At 43.3% G+C, this 18,043-nt stretch overlaps 1 protein-coding gene across 8 annotated transcripts in view; it reads right to left on the bottom strand.

The window, feature by feature from the left end:
* Positions 1 to 18,043, bottom strand: part of Pde8b (phosphodiesterase 8B) — a 196,819-nt gene that overhangs the window by 75,497 nt on the left and 103,279 nt on the right. For 4 of the 8 annotated variants that reach the window (XM_051182998.1, XM_051183000.1, XM_051182996.1 and 1 more), the window contains exon 2: positions 11,343 to 11,399. In XM_051182998.1, coding sequence (XP_051038955.1) covers positions 11,343 to 11,399 — 57 coding nt within the window. Of the gene's footprint in view, positions 1 to 11,342; positions 11,403 to 18,043 lie in introns of all 8 variants that reach the window. The other 4 variants (XM_051182997.1, XM_051182999.1, XM_051182995.1 and 1 more) reach the window with 1 other exon arrangement.

Below are 18,043 nucleotides of genomic sequence, written 5' to 3' on the forward strand. Positions count from 1 at the left end.
ATCTGGTATATGATCCCTGCCGGGGTTTCGACCTACAAGTTGAGAGCCACTACTTTATCCCAAATCTTGTGTGTTTGTGGCAAACCCAGTTACCATATATCTTATCCACACACATCTGTTAAACAGAAAGGTTCCTTCCTATAAAGGCAAAACTCCAATACCACTTCATACCTAAACCTCTCCCAATAATCCCTGAACATTAGTAATATCAAAATATATCATCTATGTCAATCATCTTACACTCTGAATAATTTTCTGTTTTCTCAAATATCATGCTTCTAGGAGCAGAATAATCTTTTTTTTTTCAGTGTGATTTTAACATCTTTTTTTTCTGCACATGGTTTAATACCATCTGCCAGAAAACATGGGGTGGCTCTAATTTTCTAAGGGCTCACTCTGGCTAAGGTCTATCACTCCAGCCTGGGATGCTCCTAACATTTGCAGACACCAAGATCCCACTAGAAAGAGGTGGGAGGATCTCTCCCTAGAGAGATGAAGGGCACTGCCTCATGGCTTACAATACTGGAAGGAAAGTCTTCAGACAAAACTGTTGCTATGGCAAAGACAACAAGGAAGATCGGGTTGAAGCTTTCTTGTGCAAAAAGCCATTAGCCTCCTCCTTGGTACAACTGTGATAATAGGACAAGAAACAACACACAGAGCCAAGAGTAATCACAATCTTTTGCCTCCCATCTGGCTAGCTATGTGATGGGTCTATAAACAAGAATTTCAGCAAACCACACCTACTTCCTTCTGATCATTAATGGCTCAATATTGACAAGTACAATAAGAATACAAATCTCTCCTATGCTACAGATTTTAACCAGTTCCATTCATTTCCCATGTTTTTACCCAACACTGAAATGCCTCACTTAAAAAAAATGTCAAGAGGTATTATTCCACAAATATTTCCTGAACACCCACGATTGCCTGATACTTCTTTTTAAATCCCTTTGTATATGTTGCTGGACAAAATAAAAACTCTTTGTTCATCATGGTAAAGAGCAAATAATGGACAATAAGCACATTGAATCACGAGACTATGGAAGGTTAGTAAGTGGTAAGCGTCAGGGCTAGCGGGATGGCTCAGCTGTTAAGGGCTAGGCTCACAAGCAAAACAAGTAGTAGACAGAGTGAGGGGCTCTGGAGTGGGTACCAGCATAGGGACATGTGGTCAAGAAAGGCGTTGGTTTCTGGAGGTAAAGCTCTCCAGGAAGAGCTCTGGAAGCTGGTAAGTCAGTGGTTCTCAACCTTCCTAGTGATGCAACCCTTTAGTCCAGTGACCCTCAACCATAAAACTATTTCATTGCTATTTCATAAATGCAATTTTGCTACTGTTATGAATTATAATGTAAGTACTGTGTTTTCTGGTGGTCTTAGGTAACCCTTGTGAAAAGATCAGGACCCACAAGTTAAAAACGACCGCCCTAAGGGATTCATGACTATGCCTGGGGTATCTGAGCACCAGTGAGCACTGGCGTGAGCCAGTGTGACAGAGGTGAGATGGAGGCAGGATGGGCAAAGGTCATCAGTGAAGCAGTAGATTATGGTAAGGCCATCTTGGCTAGTGTACAGGGAGGAAAAAACTAGGCCTAAGTGATTTAAATTGAGGACTGTATTAACCATGCTGTGACAGCTAATCTGGGTTATCAGATTGGCTACATCTAGACCTAACTAAACCCAAGCATCTGGCACACTTGAACAGATCACTTAAGCTGAGAAGACAGACCCCTCTTACCCCCAAGTTTGGGCCACACCTTCTAATGGCAGCCTACATAAAGGCTTTTGCTTATGCCTGCATTCCTGCTGGCAAGTTCATCTACCCTGTGGTGGAGGCATTCATTTCGTGGTATCAGAAACCCACTTCTTCCAGATCCCAATGTATACTGAAAGACAAGCAGCTCTCTAGGATTTCCTAGGGACTCCAACACCTGACCGTGACAATCAAGACATTCAGCCTTATGGACTGAACAACTACCAGATCCTTGGCGGCTTTTCTACTGGGAGACAACTATGGTTGAACTATTCAGATTACTGCCTGTAAGCCACTCTAATAAATCTCCCATATAAATCATTATGACTCAGTAGTCCAATAAGAACACAAGTCTATTTTCTCCTGCTGGACTGTGCTACAGATGTCAATGAATCTTATTCATTTCATGTGTCCTTACACAAGACTGGAATGTTCCACTTTTTGAGAAAATAGCAAGAGGCATTACTCCACAAATAATTCCTGAATACCTTGTGCATATATATATATATATATATATATATATATATATATATATATATATATATCCACACGAAATACGTGTGCAGACACACACATACACATTCACCCTTTCAGTTTTGTTCCTATGGAGAACTCTAATACACATGCCTTTCTGATGTCTGACATCTGGGGTTCTGACATGGGAAAACAGCATTTCTCAGAGTTGATGGAGTCCTAACTGCCCAGGTACTCTAATTCATATGTATCCCCAAACCTATAACTCAAACATCTAATTTCTTTATCCAAAAGACTTGCCTGATGGGACACAGTCCTCCTGCCCTAATCGGCTCAGGACCAGGAACCTGCAAACTAGAAACAATTCCTATGTCCACATCTCCAAAATTGCCCAGACAATTGTCCAGACTTGCTAATATTAATCTTGCTTACACTGCCTGCCCTGGAACTCCTGACTGGCCCTGGAATGTGTCTGAATGGTCCCATTGGTGTGATGTTCCCCTTTCTTTTGGAATCTTTAACCATATTTTCAGTGGTCTATTTTCCATAATGCATTAGCTTAACTGAATAACAATAATAAATTTTACATTTGAAATGGAGTATTTATATTAGAAAGGCACTTACTTAAACTTCTTTCCATTCATAAAACATTGATTTAGAAAAATCAACTTAAATGCAAAGTGAAAATCCATAGACGTTTAGAGCAAAAATACTATAGCAACCACCTTGAAATGTATTGGCCTGGCTCTAGAAAATCATGTGGGTCTGAGTTACTAGGGCTGACCCTTTTTGTCTCCATCTCCCAGATCACAGCTAGCCTAAGATCACAGCTAGCCTAAGGAGAGTCTGTTTCCAGAAATGAGAATTCCAAGAGGTGAAACAGAGGGCGATGCCTGAGAACCGTGGCCACTGATGGTAGAGATACTGAAATTATCACTGGTAAAGTACTCAGAGTCAGCCCTACTGCCACCTCCTCCGAAGCACAGCTCTGCAACTCTTCCTTTGATTCTGCAAAACTTGAGCCCCACCCCCCACCCCTCTGTGCGTGCGTGCGTGTGTGTGTGTGTGTGTGTGTGTGTGTGTGTGTGTGTGTGTGTACTGAACTCAGGAACACACATATGCTAGGCAATCATTGTCTCTGAGCTACAGTGCCAGGGCCTTGTTGACTACCCAGGCTTTCCTTAAACTTACAGTGTGGAGCTGGAAGGAAACATCTTTCATTCTGGATTGACCTCTGCCATGATCATTCTGTCCAGGTAAGAACACAATTACAGGCAGCCTCTTCTTCGTGGTAGAACCAGATCATAAAAATAGTCAAAGAGCAATTTGCAGAAACACTGTGACCTCTGAAGTTTTCTGTCAAAACCCTGTGAGGTTTGGCTTGTTGGAAATAATATAGACAAATGAAAACCATGCATTTGTTCAGTCTTTGAGAACTTTAGGGACACTGAGGTGTAATGTGTCATCTTCCTCTCAAAGCCTCTAAAGAACGGCTGAACAGTGCTGGCCACCTTCTAGCCACAGAGTCTGGCAGGGAGGTGGTATCTTTTCTAAGCCTTGGCAAATGACCCTCAGTATTGCCAGCCTCATGCACCACCCCTGGAAAACATCTAATGAGTGTGATACATTTGGCTGGCTTCACCGGCTTTGTGGCCCTTTATCCCCCTCATCACATCAAGACATTGTGTTCACACTGGCTATGTGCTCAGTGTCCCTCAGAGATGACAGCAGCGGCAGCATCCTCCCTGGGCACCAATTTCTCCTCTAATTCTGTTTATATTTGAGTGACATCTCACAGCATCACCACGTCTCACGGACTGTTTCACGCTTGTTGGTTCACTCCTCCATCAGTAATCTATTTTTGTTGTGTGGGTTTAGCATCGAAACAGAGAGGGCAACACAACTACACTGCTGTCTGTGCTCCATCTGCATGGCAGGTGGCAGAGATTCTGAAAGAGTGACACGGATGGTTACTGGCCGTGCTATTCATGATCTGGGGGCTGAAGAGCTCTTGGTGAGGTCTATACTTCATATCACTACCTAACAGTTAAGACACCCAGGTAACTGTACTCTGCAGTCGGGAGCCTAAGGTATTTAAGTATTCTTGACAAGGTGTACACTGGCTTACCTGCCCTGCTTTTCAGAGTAAGTGCAAAGTCCTTGTCTGCCAGGTGAACAACCCTTCTAGCACCCACAGAGCTTTGTCAAAATCTTTTTATAACCGTAAAGTTTCATTTGCTGGTCACCCTAATCTACAACCATGAAGTAAGGGCTGAGCCAGGGCTGTGGGGCCCTGAGAGAGAATGAGATGACAGAGAGAACGAGACTATTGTCAGGGGCTATAGGGGCTATGCCTGGGGATAGCAGCAGCAGAGGTCACATGCCGCAGGGTGGCCAGGGACTCTGGGAATAACACATGCGACTACTGTCCACGGGTTGGGATTAGTGACTGCCCTAAGCAGAGCAGCTAGACACCCACATCTCCTCACTCTCCTCTAGCAATCTTCCTTGCCACTTTCCCCTTACTGGAAGTCCTGATCACAATCCTGAGAAAGAACTCAGGAGTAACACTAACAGTCTCTTTCTGATAATGAAACCATCTTCCCTGAAGAAAAGATGCAAACAAAAGTAGCTTCTTCCTGACCTGATGGAAATGGTGTTAGTGTTACTTATGCCTTGTAATTGTTTCTTTCCTTTTTCCATTGTGTGTGTGTATGTATGTGTGCATGTGCATGAGTGTGCATGTATGTATATGTGTTCATACATGCATGCATGCGTGTGTAGGTATGTGTTGAACTTGCATATGTGTGCCCTTGGGTGCCCAAGGGTGCCCAAGGGTGATGCTGGAAATTGTCTTTGACCACTCTTCTGCCTTGTTCATTGAGGAAAGGTCTCAAACAAACCCAAAGTCCACCAATACAACTTGTACCACCAGCCAGCTTGCTATGGGGATCCCCGGTTTCTGTCTCTGACTGGAATTACAGACAAGTCTACTCAGCTTTTCTTCATGCTTACAAGCCAAGCACTTTAACCACTGAAGGATCTCCTCAGCCCCTGATCTGTGCTCTTTCCTAACAAAGGTTTGCTTGTGTGTCTTCAAGTAGACTCTTGACATCTATAGTGAAACCCAACTTTTAGAACAGTTTGTTGGGTTGTAAGCAAGGGTCATCTGAGGCACATCAACATATGCAGATCACATAAGATGTAACCACAGGATACTAAATTATTAGCCAATTTGATTTGAGGCAGAGCCAATCAAGAGTGGGGAGGATATTGGTCTGGGACTTATTATAAATGTTCCTAGGAAAATGGTGTAGGGAGAGCTAGAGTCCTTTTAGCCAGCTCCTAAACCCAAAGGACTTAAAACATGCTTTTACCTAATAGCCCTTCTGTAATTCTTTGAATGTGGCCACCATTCTTATTTTACAGACTTTCATCTTGGATGATGGCTAAGAGACATATCTATAGTTACACAAATAACAGGGTCTAAATCGAGGCCAAGATGGCCCCAGACTGGCTGGGCTAGGAAGAAGGCACAATTTGGCAGTAGCAGAGGGACACACAGGAAGGGAGACAACACTTCACCCTCCTTGCTGTGTGGTAGTCAGCTAGTCACAAGGCCATGCACCCTCTGACACATAAACGCCAACATAAGCCAGGCATGGTGGCTCATGTTTGCAATCCTTGCACTTGGGAGGCAGGGGCTAATCTAGGCTACTCGGTGAATTTCAGGCCAGCCTAGACTACAGAGACACTGTCTCAAAACAAACAAAATCCAATATTTAATGGCTCTAGAAAAATTTATACTCATATAAACACAGAAGAAGTCTTTTCGAAGGAATCTGCCTTGCTAGGAAAGCTTAGGCCACAGCTGTGGGGATCCAATTCCAAGTTCATTGAAAAGCCCAGTGTGAGGGGAGTGAGGACAGGCTCTAAGCAGAGATGCGCAGATTCTACACGCTGGGGAAATAAGCATGCTCCAGGCTTTGATGAAGAAAAGACCACTTGATTTCCAGACAGTGTCACAGTGATGTGCGGCTACTGCTTCATAATATCCCCCGCATGTTTTATTTTCTGGCCAAGATTGAAAACTATGATTTTCCTGGTGAGTCACATCCACTCACCCAGGAGATGCGCTGCATAGCTCACACTGCTCTTCCAGCACCCTCCCTGTGTTCCTGGAAGCCTTGTGTGGAGTGTCTCAGTCCCATGCCCCCATGCTCCACGCCCTCGTTTTCCTGGTGAACTCGGAAATGCACTCCCAAAGCAAGCATCCACTGAGACACTTTTATCTCGCCGTTTCCTTCCAAGCTTGACTGATGTAGCTAATTCATATGTTTGGCATTGCAGCGAGGGGACAGAACAGACGTTTTCTTCCAAGAGGCGGGACAAAAAGAAACGAAAGCACTGGGACATAGCTTCTTTTTTCTGAAAGTCACAAAATCAGCAGCAGAAACACAGTTCATGACCTGTTACTGACACCCCTATAATTAGAGGTTTTGAATGTCTGTCTGTAGCCAGAGAGCATCTTGCCATCTCTGTTTATAGTGCATACAGTCTTGCACGTAGTAGGGACTCAGATTCTTAATGTCTTATATATTTTTTAAGTTAAAAAATCTTCTGCCCCCCCCACTCAGAGAGATGCACGCTTGTGTGTGTGTGTGTGTGTGTGTGTGTGTGTGTGTGTGTGTGTACATTCTCATGCATCATGACTTCTTTGTGAAAGCAGAGGACAACCACTGGGAGTTACTTCTCAAGCTCAGGTTTGTCAGACACTGTGTCAGGCACTGTTACCCACTGACCATCTGACCAGCCCTCTCCACCATAGTTTTTGAGAAAAGGTGTTTTCTGAACCCAGAGCTCCCCAGTTCTGTTAGACTAACAGACCAGGAAACCCAGGACGTGAGTCCACCTCCCCTGTTCTAGGATTGCAGGTGTGTGCCACCATGCCCAGCTTCGTGTATGGGTCCTGGGGATCTGAACACAGATCCCCATACATGGGCAGCGAGTACTTGGCTGAGTGAGTCATCTCATCCACTGGGCACACTCTTGCCTATGTGAACCTCTGACCCCTCTGTGCATGCTGCCCCAGGGCTAACATTCCAATCCTTTCTCTGAGTGGTGGGTTCTCATTATGTGTTTTATTATGTTTGAAAGACTGAGTAGTGTTCAAGAATATATGTATGTATGTATGTATATATATATATGTTTATATATGTGTGTGTGTGTGTATACACACATACATATATTTTAGTATATCAAATGCAATCAATTCTAAGTTTCAGGCAAGTGTCAGTTATAGAGAAATGGCTATAAAGTGGTAGTTTAATCTTGCAGAGGACAGATTATATTGGAAAGGACAGAAATACAATGTATCTTGAAGTGTGATAAAATTTGACCTCTTAGCATGTATTATGTAATATAAAATCTTTTGGCTCACCAGAAGCCCGTTATGAAAATTATGAAAATGAAGCAAAGAGCCACAGCCTAGGAGAATATATATGTATGTATGTATGTATGTATGTATGTATATATGCTGGAGAACTTGTAACAAGTATATATAAAGAATTTCTTCTGAGTCTGGGGAGGTGGCTCATTTTGTAAAGTGCTTGCTGTGAAAATATGAGGACTTGAGTTTATACCCCTGCACCCATGTAAATGTTAGTCCCAGCAATGCTCTACATCCCCAGGGCTAGGTGGCAAAGAGGAGTACAGTCTTAAAACATAAGGTGAAGAGTGACAGGAAGACACGTGACAGCCACCAGTGACCTCCACATATATAAGCACAGATATGCCCACCCCCACATATGTGCACACATGCTCATACCAAACACACATACACACCCACATTTCTTTAGCATCTTTGAAAAATTAACTCAATTTTTAAAAATGCATTTAGCCAAATAGAAACAATTAGAATAGCCAAAAAAGCAAATGGGGGGGGAAAAAAAAGATTTTTCTTTGGTCATGCATGGGAAAAATGCAAATCTTAAATATGATCTATGTACCTTATCCACTACAGAAAATGAATGAAAGCCAAAACCCAGCTCTGTAACGGGAGTAACAGACCACTGCCCTTGTTAGAATCAACTTTGGTAAAAGGCGAGGCAGCACCTTTAAAAAGTCAACTGTTCTTCCCAGTGCTGGTAATCAAACCCAGGGCCCTGTGCAGGCTCAACTAGGGCTCTGTTACTGAGCTACGTTCCCAATGTTTTTATTTGTTTTGTTTTGGTTTTGGAGGGGGAACAAGACAAAGCAAAAAAAACCACTAAACACATTTTGTTCTTAAATTTGTTAGGCAAATTTTTAAAAATTCAGATATGGAAAGGAAGAATAATCTCATGATTTTACACTTACCAAAAAAAAAAAAAAATCCCAAGGACTCCATAAAAAAGAAAGACTGTAGAGGGGCTGGCAAGATGGCTCAGCAGGTAAGGGTGAAGTTTGCTCTCTGGAACCCTCATGGGGGAAAGGACCAGCCCCTGAAAGTTGTCCTCTGGCCTACACACACACACACACACACACACACACACACACACACACACACACACACACACACACACGCCGTGGCACCTGAATACTCTCCTGCCAAGAAACAGATATCTTTAAAAAGGATTGTATGAGTTCATAAATGAGTTCAGCAAGGATGTAGGCTTCGAGGTGCCCATGGGCATCTTGAAAACCAAGAATCAAGTCAATGACTGTGACTCACCTGACAATTTCAAACCCCTTGCCAAAAGACAGACATATAACTTAATTTGTATTTGACTGCTTCTAAGCAGTGTCTGAGTATGGCTGTGTACACAAGAGTACAGAAACCGCAAAGCCCATAGGCGTTGGAAGGCCCTGCGGCTGGAGCTATAGTATTGTGAGCTGCCTGACATGGGTGTTGCCAACTGCACTCAGGTCCACTGCAAGGACACCCTGCATGTTAGCTGATGAGCCATCTCAGCCTCCTGCTTGGCCATTTTTTGTCAAAGGTGCCGAGACAATGCTGCAGCTCGAGTATTTTGAACTAGTGCTGCTGGGACAACAGGGCAGCCCACCTGAGCGAATGGAACCAGGTTGCTATCTCATACCACAAAGCTAATTCAAAATGGATTGTACAGCTCACGGGAAAGGGTGAGACCACAGAACACTTAAAAGAAGGCAGAATAAACCCCAGGATTTCAGGCTAGGCATGGGATTCCCTGAAATTCCCCCAGGGGGACATCAAAAGACACCAAATGATGAGGATACGTTTCAGAAGGGCGCTTACAATCTACTTTTCAAGTAAATCTTAAAAACATTTGAGGAAAGAGTGAATATTATGAATGGACACATAAATATGAAGGGTACATACATAATGAGCTAATAGTGTTCAGAAGGAAGGGAGGGTGTAAGGAGCTAAATAAAGACTTATGCAGTATCTGCAATGTTGTTCCTGGAGGGCGGGGGAATGTCTGGGAAACAAATAGGGCATAATGTCAATATTTGTTAGATGCAAGTAAATAGTTTATAGTTTGGCAAATTACATTCTTATCATGAGCCTTCATTGCTAACACAGCACAGGGCAAAATGGAGGTGGATGAGATGGACATGAACCTGAATTAGTCCCCCAGGAAGTATTCTGGAAATGGCTTTGAGATTAAACCCACAATATCAGCCTCCTTATTCACCACTGCTTTGATTCGAAGCTGGAGTTCGAACAATTACTGGAATTTTCCACTTGCTTGCATCCTATTCAAATAGATATGGCTTGTGTTTATTTCTCTCTCTCTCTCTGATCCTAAATTTGTTTTCATCAAATTTTCCCAAGCTAAGCCTCTTCCTTTTGTTGTTTTCTTTTCCTTAAATCTGTAGCTTCTTTCAAGCGGCTATAAAGGACCATTTTTCCCTTTGCTCATAACTCAAGTGGCACTGTCTTTAGTGCAGTCTTCAACTATCATCTTTAGCCTGGGTGGTGTACTTGCATCTTCTATTGTCTGGAGGGAGGGTAGACTTAAGCTCCCAGGTGCTGACAAGCTGCAGCTGTTATGAAAAAGAGGTACCAATGCCTCTACAGCCAGAGCTGGCTAGGTTCTCTGTTAACACACATTTATAATGCACATCAAAGTTCCCATGCTAGCTCCCAGGCTCTTCTGGCCCACAGTCCCTACTACTCTAACTTCCAAGTCTTGCTTACTGACTTCCTCTTGCTGCAAACATACCCCTTTAAAACTGGCAGGGCTTTCCCCAACATTCCTTAATTTCCTATAGTTCTTTGTGTAGGGTTGAGGCCTCACAGGCTTTCCCCAGGCCACTTTGACACGTCTATTATTGTCTTTGTTCTTGTTGGTGACACACAATTGGTGCAGCTTCTGACTATCCTAGGAGAAACAATCTCACACCAAACTCCATGTTCCTCAGACACTTGCAATCTTTCTGCCATTTTATTAGTAAACTATGAAAGACAATGTTCCAGCCATCTTTATTATCAATAAGGATATTGATGAACCAAAAAAAATACATACATGTATACTGTACCCACATCATTTTCACTCCCAAACAACAGTACTAGATGTCATTATTAAGCATCTTCCACAGGGAGACAGTGTTCTATAATAGCATGCAAGGGTGCTTTGTTAAACTGACAATCCTCTGTGAGAAAGGAAATCTCATCTCCCCTATGCCAATGGGGACATAAGACAGAGGAAGGAAACAGTATACACAAATAAATACTGGTAAAGAGGCAGAACTGGAGTCATCCCCAGCTGTGGCTCTCAGAAAAGCATCCTCCATCAACACATGTTATTTCCCTCCCTTGACATGGGCAGAAAGATGTTGGCTTGTTCTTCCCCACAATCCATTGGACAAAGTAGGGTGATATTTAAGTCCTCAAAAACCAATTTGATTTTTGGAGAATGATACTGATAAGACACACACACACACACACACACACACACACACACACACAATTATTTTTTAAGATTTATATATAATCACATCCTTTCCCCCTTCCCAAACCCTCTCTCCAAACCCTTTAGTATACCCATCCTTGTCCCCTATCTGTTGTTAGTCCAGAAGACTGCTGAAACATTGCTCATATAGCCATGTACCCCAGCAGCAAAACCCCTCCTGAATAATAGAAATATACCTGGATAGGGTCCTGTGTCAGTCTCATGGGTCCAATGCGTACCTCCGCTGAAGACACCTGCTAAATAAAGAACAACGCATGAGCAGTGCCAAGTCTTCAGAATATAGATTGCTAAATCAATCCTTACACAGTAGACTATATTATGCCACTTCATAAATGATGCAAGAACCTAACTCACTGACCTGGAGAGATTTAAGAAGCATCCTAAACAATCCTTTCCCACCCATTTATGAGAATCTGTACACCGTATGCACTGGGAATGTCTATAAGGCTGTACCCGGTGATAAATGGCAGGACTTTGGGGGTAGCTCTACTTCAGGCCCAAGGCTTTTACCTCAAGCCCAAAGCATGATCTGTTTTATTGGAGAAAACAATTTGATGGTTATTTACTGAGCACCTACTATGTAACAGGAGCATCATTAACATAGCTATACTATATTACTATACCTACTGATATTCTGATATTCCAAGATTTGAACATGCTAGAGCATGCCTACTGATTAGAGCTGCCTCTATACTCACACTTCTTTTTCTTTAGGTTTTAGCATGAGGAATAAACAGCTAATTCTTACTTGTGTGTATCATGGATCCCACCTCCATCTTAGTGGTATTCCCTCAAGGGGACACAAAGCTACCACACCAGGACCACGAAAAGGCTAACCTTTGCTCAGGCTCCTCGGGTAAATGGGAGCTCTCAGTTCTTCACTAGTCCATCCTACCTCGTTACCCTTGGCTGCAGTGGAGAGAAAATGCACATTTGCCTTAACTTTTAATCACTTTACTTGAATTTCTAAAGCTGACTTTTCTCCAGATGAATTTGGCTAAAGGTCTGGACCTCATCTCCATGGATCCGATTCTGTTTTTCTCTAGGTGGCTTCAGGGATTTGGCACTTGGAAGGCCGTCCTGTTTGAAACACATCATGTTGGCTATGGTCTGCCTGAAGAAACATCATCAGCAAGCATCATGTGACCAAGAACAGGGCAGTGACCCTGACCAGGCTTGAACCATTGAAAAATGACAAGAAAAGTACACCTTTCTGGTCTGGGGGTGTGGTCGGTTGGTAGACAGCTGGGACACATGAGGCCCCAGGGTCTAGTACTACACAAACAGGCATAGCAGTGTAGGGTCATCCTTGGCTACAACAGCTGGAAGACAGCCTGGCGTGCATGGGATCCTGCCTTAAAACCCAAAACTAAACAATGACAGCAGAAACGCCAAGGTAGAATTGTAAATTATACTTTGAAAGATCCAAACTATTTCCTTTCTCCCCTTTCCTCTGCTTCCCCATATTTAACTCTGGGCACTCAAGCTGTAGATCCCCCTCTAATGTGTCTCGATTCTTTTCTCTGAAGGGTGCATTTTCCACTTCACTTCAGACCTCATCGTTAGGAAATAAGGCCAGTAGGAATCCAAGGCCCAAGAGATGACCAGCAGTTTAAGCCCCACAGCCCAAGGACTTTGATTCCCAGAACTCAAATACAGGCAAAAGGAGAGAACTCCCCCCCCCCCCTTAAAGTTGTCCTCTGACCTCCACATGAGTATGTGCACACACCCCTAATAAATAAGAATTTAAATGTAAGAAAAATGAAGTATCTAAGGAATAAAATAAAAAGGGCTTTCTTCGGGAGGCCAAGATTAGGCTGAGGAGGCTGAGGGTAGGATACCTACAGGAAGAAAAGGATTTGCCATCTTTGATGCATTGCCTTATGTGCTTTGGCGAGTCCCCATCAGGCACATGATATGTGACCCTGCTATCCTACCTCAGTGGTGGGAGGCAGCTAGTTTAAAACCTACCAGGAAGCTGGGCAGTAGTGGCACACGCCTTTAATCTCAGCACTTGGGAGTCAGAGGCAGGAGGATCTCTGTGAGTTCGAGGCCAGCCTAGTCTACGAGAATACTCCAGGACAGCCAAGGCTACACAGAAAAGCCCTGTCTTGAAACAACAACAACAAAAACTAAAAACAAAACAAAATCTACCAGGAGACAATATTGTGACTGTGAATATTCCCTACCTCTCTGACTCAGGCATTGTGCTAGGTGTGGCCTTAACAGGCGACCAAGCAATGGCCATTGATGGATGGCACATTTTTAAAGGTAACACTTATTCTAGAATATACTACTTCCTGCCTCAAGACAGGAGAGACCACAGCCACTATGGTCCCTAGTCACCTCTACACTTTGACCTCTGCGTGGGCCATCTTGGCAGAAGCCAGGCTATAACTCTCAGTAAGTGGAATACAGATCCAGGTCCTGTCTCAGGTTTCTAACTAACTGTCCCTACTTATCTCCTCCCATCCCCTTGTCTGTATGTCCCCACCCAGGACTGTTACTTCAGCTTGGATGCCTCAGCTAACCAACTCCTCTTGTCCCAACTCATACTTTGCTTCATGCCTCTTTCCTTCTTAGTCGATGCTCTGGGTCATCTGACCCTGGCCTCATTACCCACACAGGTCAGCTGTCTCACCGAAACCTGGTTCTTCAGGATGGCCTGAACAGTGAACAGCAAAGGACAGCTGCAATACTTTGCAAGGCTCAGTTTCAGAGTGCACCAATTCATCACACATACGCAGATGCCTGCGTGGCCAAGTCAAGTCTACTTCAGAGGCTGAGCTTTAAGCAACTGAACATGTATAGGTGTGTAAGTTGGCTCTGCCTGCAGGACCTGAGCACGTTTGTCAGGGACAGAGAAGCCAAACCAGGCACAGGACCATAGACCACGAAATACTGTTGCTCTGGAAGAGGGAAGGATGGGACAGATGGAGATGAGATAAAATTCTAGGCCACTTTGACCACATGGCTTCCCCAATCACTTACTGAGAACAGTGTATGCTTAGTCATACTGCACAACACTTGCCATGTCATACATTTGTGGGCATGCATGTATGTGTAGACTAGAATACACCTATAACTGCATGCTTGTTGACAGGGCCATCAACTCCCCTTCAGGCAAGTTACTTCTCCGGGATAGATAATAAAGAACTGGGCATTTTCTCAACCTGGCCATGGATATTGGTTATGCTGGCTTAAAAAGAGAGACCCTTGGCTCTGCAGCTGGGAACACACCTGTCTATCCCATGAGAGTTGGTGAGTGGTGAACTCCTTTAGTCTTTATTGATCTGCAAATACCCACTGCTTATTTTTATTTGACAGTTTAGTTGAATATAGAATTATGCCTGCGTGATATTCTCCCTTAGACTTTGAAGTTGAGACAGAAGAGATAATTCTGGTTTGGGGGAGATTGAAGAAGCATCCATGAAGTCAGGCAAGCCATGAAGAATAGTGAGAGAGTAGGCTGAGGAGGAGAGTCTAGTCACGGAACAGCCTACTCACAGGCAGGAAGGCGGAGGCGCACGGCGGGGGGGGGGGGGGGCGACACAGTGTTCAGAATGGCTGTGTTACAGTGCATGAAGGGGAAGCTGGCGAGGGGGATGTGTGGCACCAGAGAGGAGCCTTTTCATTGTGGAGGCAACGGTCACCATAGTGTAGGATTTCCAGTTACCATGCTCGAGTTTGTGAGAAGAAAACTAAACATTTGGCTTGGCCACTTCCTAAACAGACAGGAACAGAGATTTAACAACAACAAAATGGCACAAAGCAAAATATTTGTCTGAGTGGGAACTACTGACAGGGCGAAAAGCAAATGGGGAAATAGGTCATGGTGACCAGACAAAAGGGTGCGTGGAGGAAGGACACCTCTTGACTTCCCTTCAACAGGACTGAGCTCCAGCACATTGCCTCACAGCTCAGCATGGGTATGAGAGAAAGTGCAGCTACTGAACCTCGTTCATTCACCGTTCATGGTGGTACCGTCTTGTACTGATTGACATAACCCTCAGTGGTTTCTGCTCCTGGAGACTTGGTGAGTAACTTGTCATCGACTGTTACAACTGTCCTCACACCGGAAGGAAGATTCGGGAGTAAAAGCTCCTCCCCACCCCGCCACCTCCAAAGCTCTGCAGATTGCTCTTCCTTTCGTTCTGCTCTTCTTTGGCCCCCGTCTTAAATATTAAATAGCACTTAACCATCTTAAGATGCCACCGAACCACCATCAGTCCTTGTGCCAATTTGGTTGTGGTGCCTCTGCGTCTTGAATGGACTCCCTCCACCCTCCAGCTTCCAGGAAGAGAGACCCCCCAACATTAAAAGCATGTAGTAACACCATGTGAACCCGGGAAGCCAATCCCAACCCTATCTCACTTTGAATATCTCCTTTTGATAACTATGTTCATTACCTCCGGACACCCTCTACTTCTTATCATCCCCTCAACCATGGCCTATCTGTTGGCTGTGCCATCACACTAGCCTCTAGCACTCTGCTGGCTTTGATCTGGCTGTTGGCTCTCCAGTACTTCCTGGCACCTCTGAAATCCTGCATACTTCAGAGCTCAAGAGGTTGATGGGAGGCCCTTGATTTCCTTCCCTTCCCACTCCTATCTCTAGTCTAGACATTCTGTATCTGCCCCTTACATAAGAAACCACCAGGGAGACTTTTTAAATGAACCAATTCCTGCTTCCAGCTCTACAGGAAGAGAATCCAAGGACAGGGCCCTAACAGCAGTACATTTTACCTCTGTGAGTACACGAGGGTTAAGAGGTTCGAGTCTCCTCTTCTGAGCAGACATGTCAGTCACGGAGGTCCCTTTCATAGCCTCTCTCACAAACTCTATTACATGCACCAATAGGTACAGTATGGAAGCTCCAAAGTCCACCCACACTCAGCTGTTGAACCTGAATACAGACACAGGTTGTTTATGATCAGACAAGGGAAGATTCTTGGAGAGTTATCCATGCAAAACAATATCCCTAAATTATAACGAAGATCAATATGAGTTCTTTATTGTCCATTATTTCTTACACATATATATATAGGAGAAGGTGAGTAAAAGTCAAAGGTGATAGGCAATATTCTTTGTGTTTTAGGCCCTGATGCTTTGGGTTTTATGTTATATATGTTTTTTATCACATAGACATAAATATAGAAACATCATCTTATCAAAAGATATGATCATTAAAAAGAAGGTTAACCAATTTGACTTTAAAATTATAACTTCTATTTACCAGAAGAATAAAGACAAAAGGGGAATAGTCCATAGAGAAATAAAACCTAAGATATAGAAATCCAACAAATATTAGTAACTAGAACATATATTTAAAAGTATTAAAAACATCAACAAAAAGGTAACTGAGAATATCAAAGGATTTGAAAAAAATCCCACAAGAATAGAAATACAAGTATAAAGTGGTGTTCACCTTGTTAGTAACCAGGTGAAGTAATGATTGTAAACTATAACGTGATATAATTTTACACCCAAACATCTCAATATACAGACTAATTAATATAGCCAACTAGCTCATGGGGAGATGGTAGACCCCACAAGTGAAGCTTGCATATTGTTGGAGATGCGTAATTTGGTTCCAGGGGTCTCTAGTGAAGACTAAGATGGGCTCATTCTACAACTTAGCCTTCTCTACTAGAGTCTTCTAGGGGACACTAAGAGGCATTTACAAGGCCATTAGAATCACCATTAGCTCTAAAAATATTTACAAACAGCCCAATTTACAATCCATTAACATCTATCAGTAGGTAAAACTGAAAAACAAAAAAAAAAAAAGTTTACCGCACAGCTATCAAAATAAATTGACCTTGACTACAAGCCAAAATGAACAAAGCACACAAGCAAACACTGAATTTAAAGATAACAAGGAAGTTTTAAAAGAGTCACTACTTTAGATTACCACTTGGATAAAATGCCTAAGCATTTAAACAATGGCAAAGATAGCTTAAGACTATGCTGTGATGACTCAAATAAATGCTGTCATGGTCTCAGTGAAAGCAGGTGGTTCTGCAGGAAGACAAGGGAGGAGAGAGGTATGTCTTCACACAGAAGTATTTAAAATGTATACATTCAAAGATCTACTTTTTAAATCAGTGAGTAGTAAGTTCTTTGAAAAACTGCATACTTTCTTATTATATAGCTTAAATATTGCAAAGTAAAATGTATACCTTAGGGATAAGCCTCTCTGTGATTTGGGGGCCAACATTAACTATTAGACACTGTATAAATATTCTACACATACTATTTTGTTTCCTAGCCAAGCATTTCTTGATAAAATAAGATACTATTTTAAGAATACAGATAGTTTCTCTGAAACGTGGAAAATAATAGGAAATTGGGCTGAGATTCCAAGGCATTGCTAGAGATCAGTGAGTGCTCTGTGTTTCCACGGGCAAGAGTGGGCTGATGATCCTCTCATGCTTGGTTGCAGCAATCTCATCATAGGCCTTTCCATGGCTTAAGCAACTCAGGCTGAAGGACAGGTAGGCAATTCACCCAAAGGGCTGTAGCTGAGATGGAAGCCCAGGTGAGGAGAATTCTGGGAAGTGTAGGCAGATAGCAGATGTCATGTGAGACCGGGAAGGTAGGATGGGGGCGGACCCTCTCCGGTAAGATAAGACCACATGGAAATGCATATTGATAGAAATAGGTTAAAATTAAGACGGAGCCAGCCAATAAAAGCCCTAGTCACTGGCCAACAGTTTTATAATTAATGTAAGTCTTGTGTGTTTATTTGGGGCTGAGAAGCAGCAGTGGGACTCTGCCAGGCCAAGAATCTCTTCTAACACCCAGGCTTGTCGTAGTGGGAAGACTATGCTCTTAGTTGTGGATTTACTTATACTTCAGTTTGTTCCAGAATGATC

Source organism: Phodopus roborovskii, unplaced genomic scaffold, assembly GCF_943737965.1.
Source record: "Phodopus roborovskii unplaced genomic scaffold, PHOROB, whole genome shotgun sequence".
Classification (NCBI taxonomy): Eukaryota; Metazoa; Chordata; class Mammalia; order Rodentia; family Cricetidae; genus Phodopus; species Phodopus roborovskii.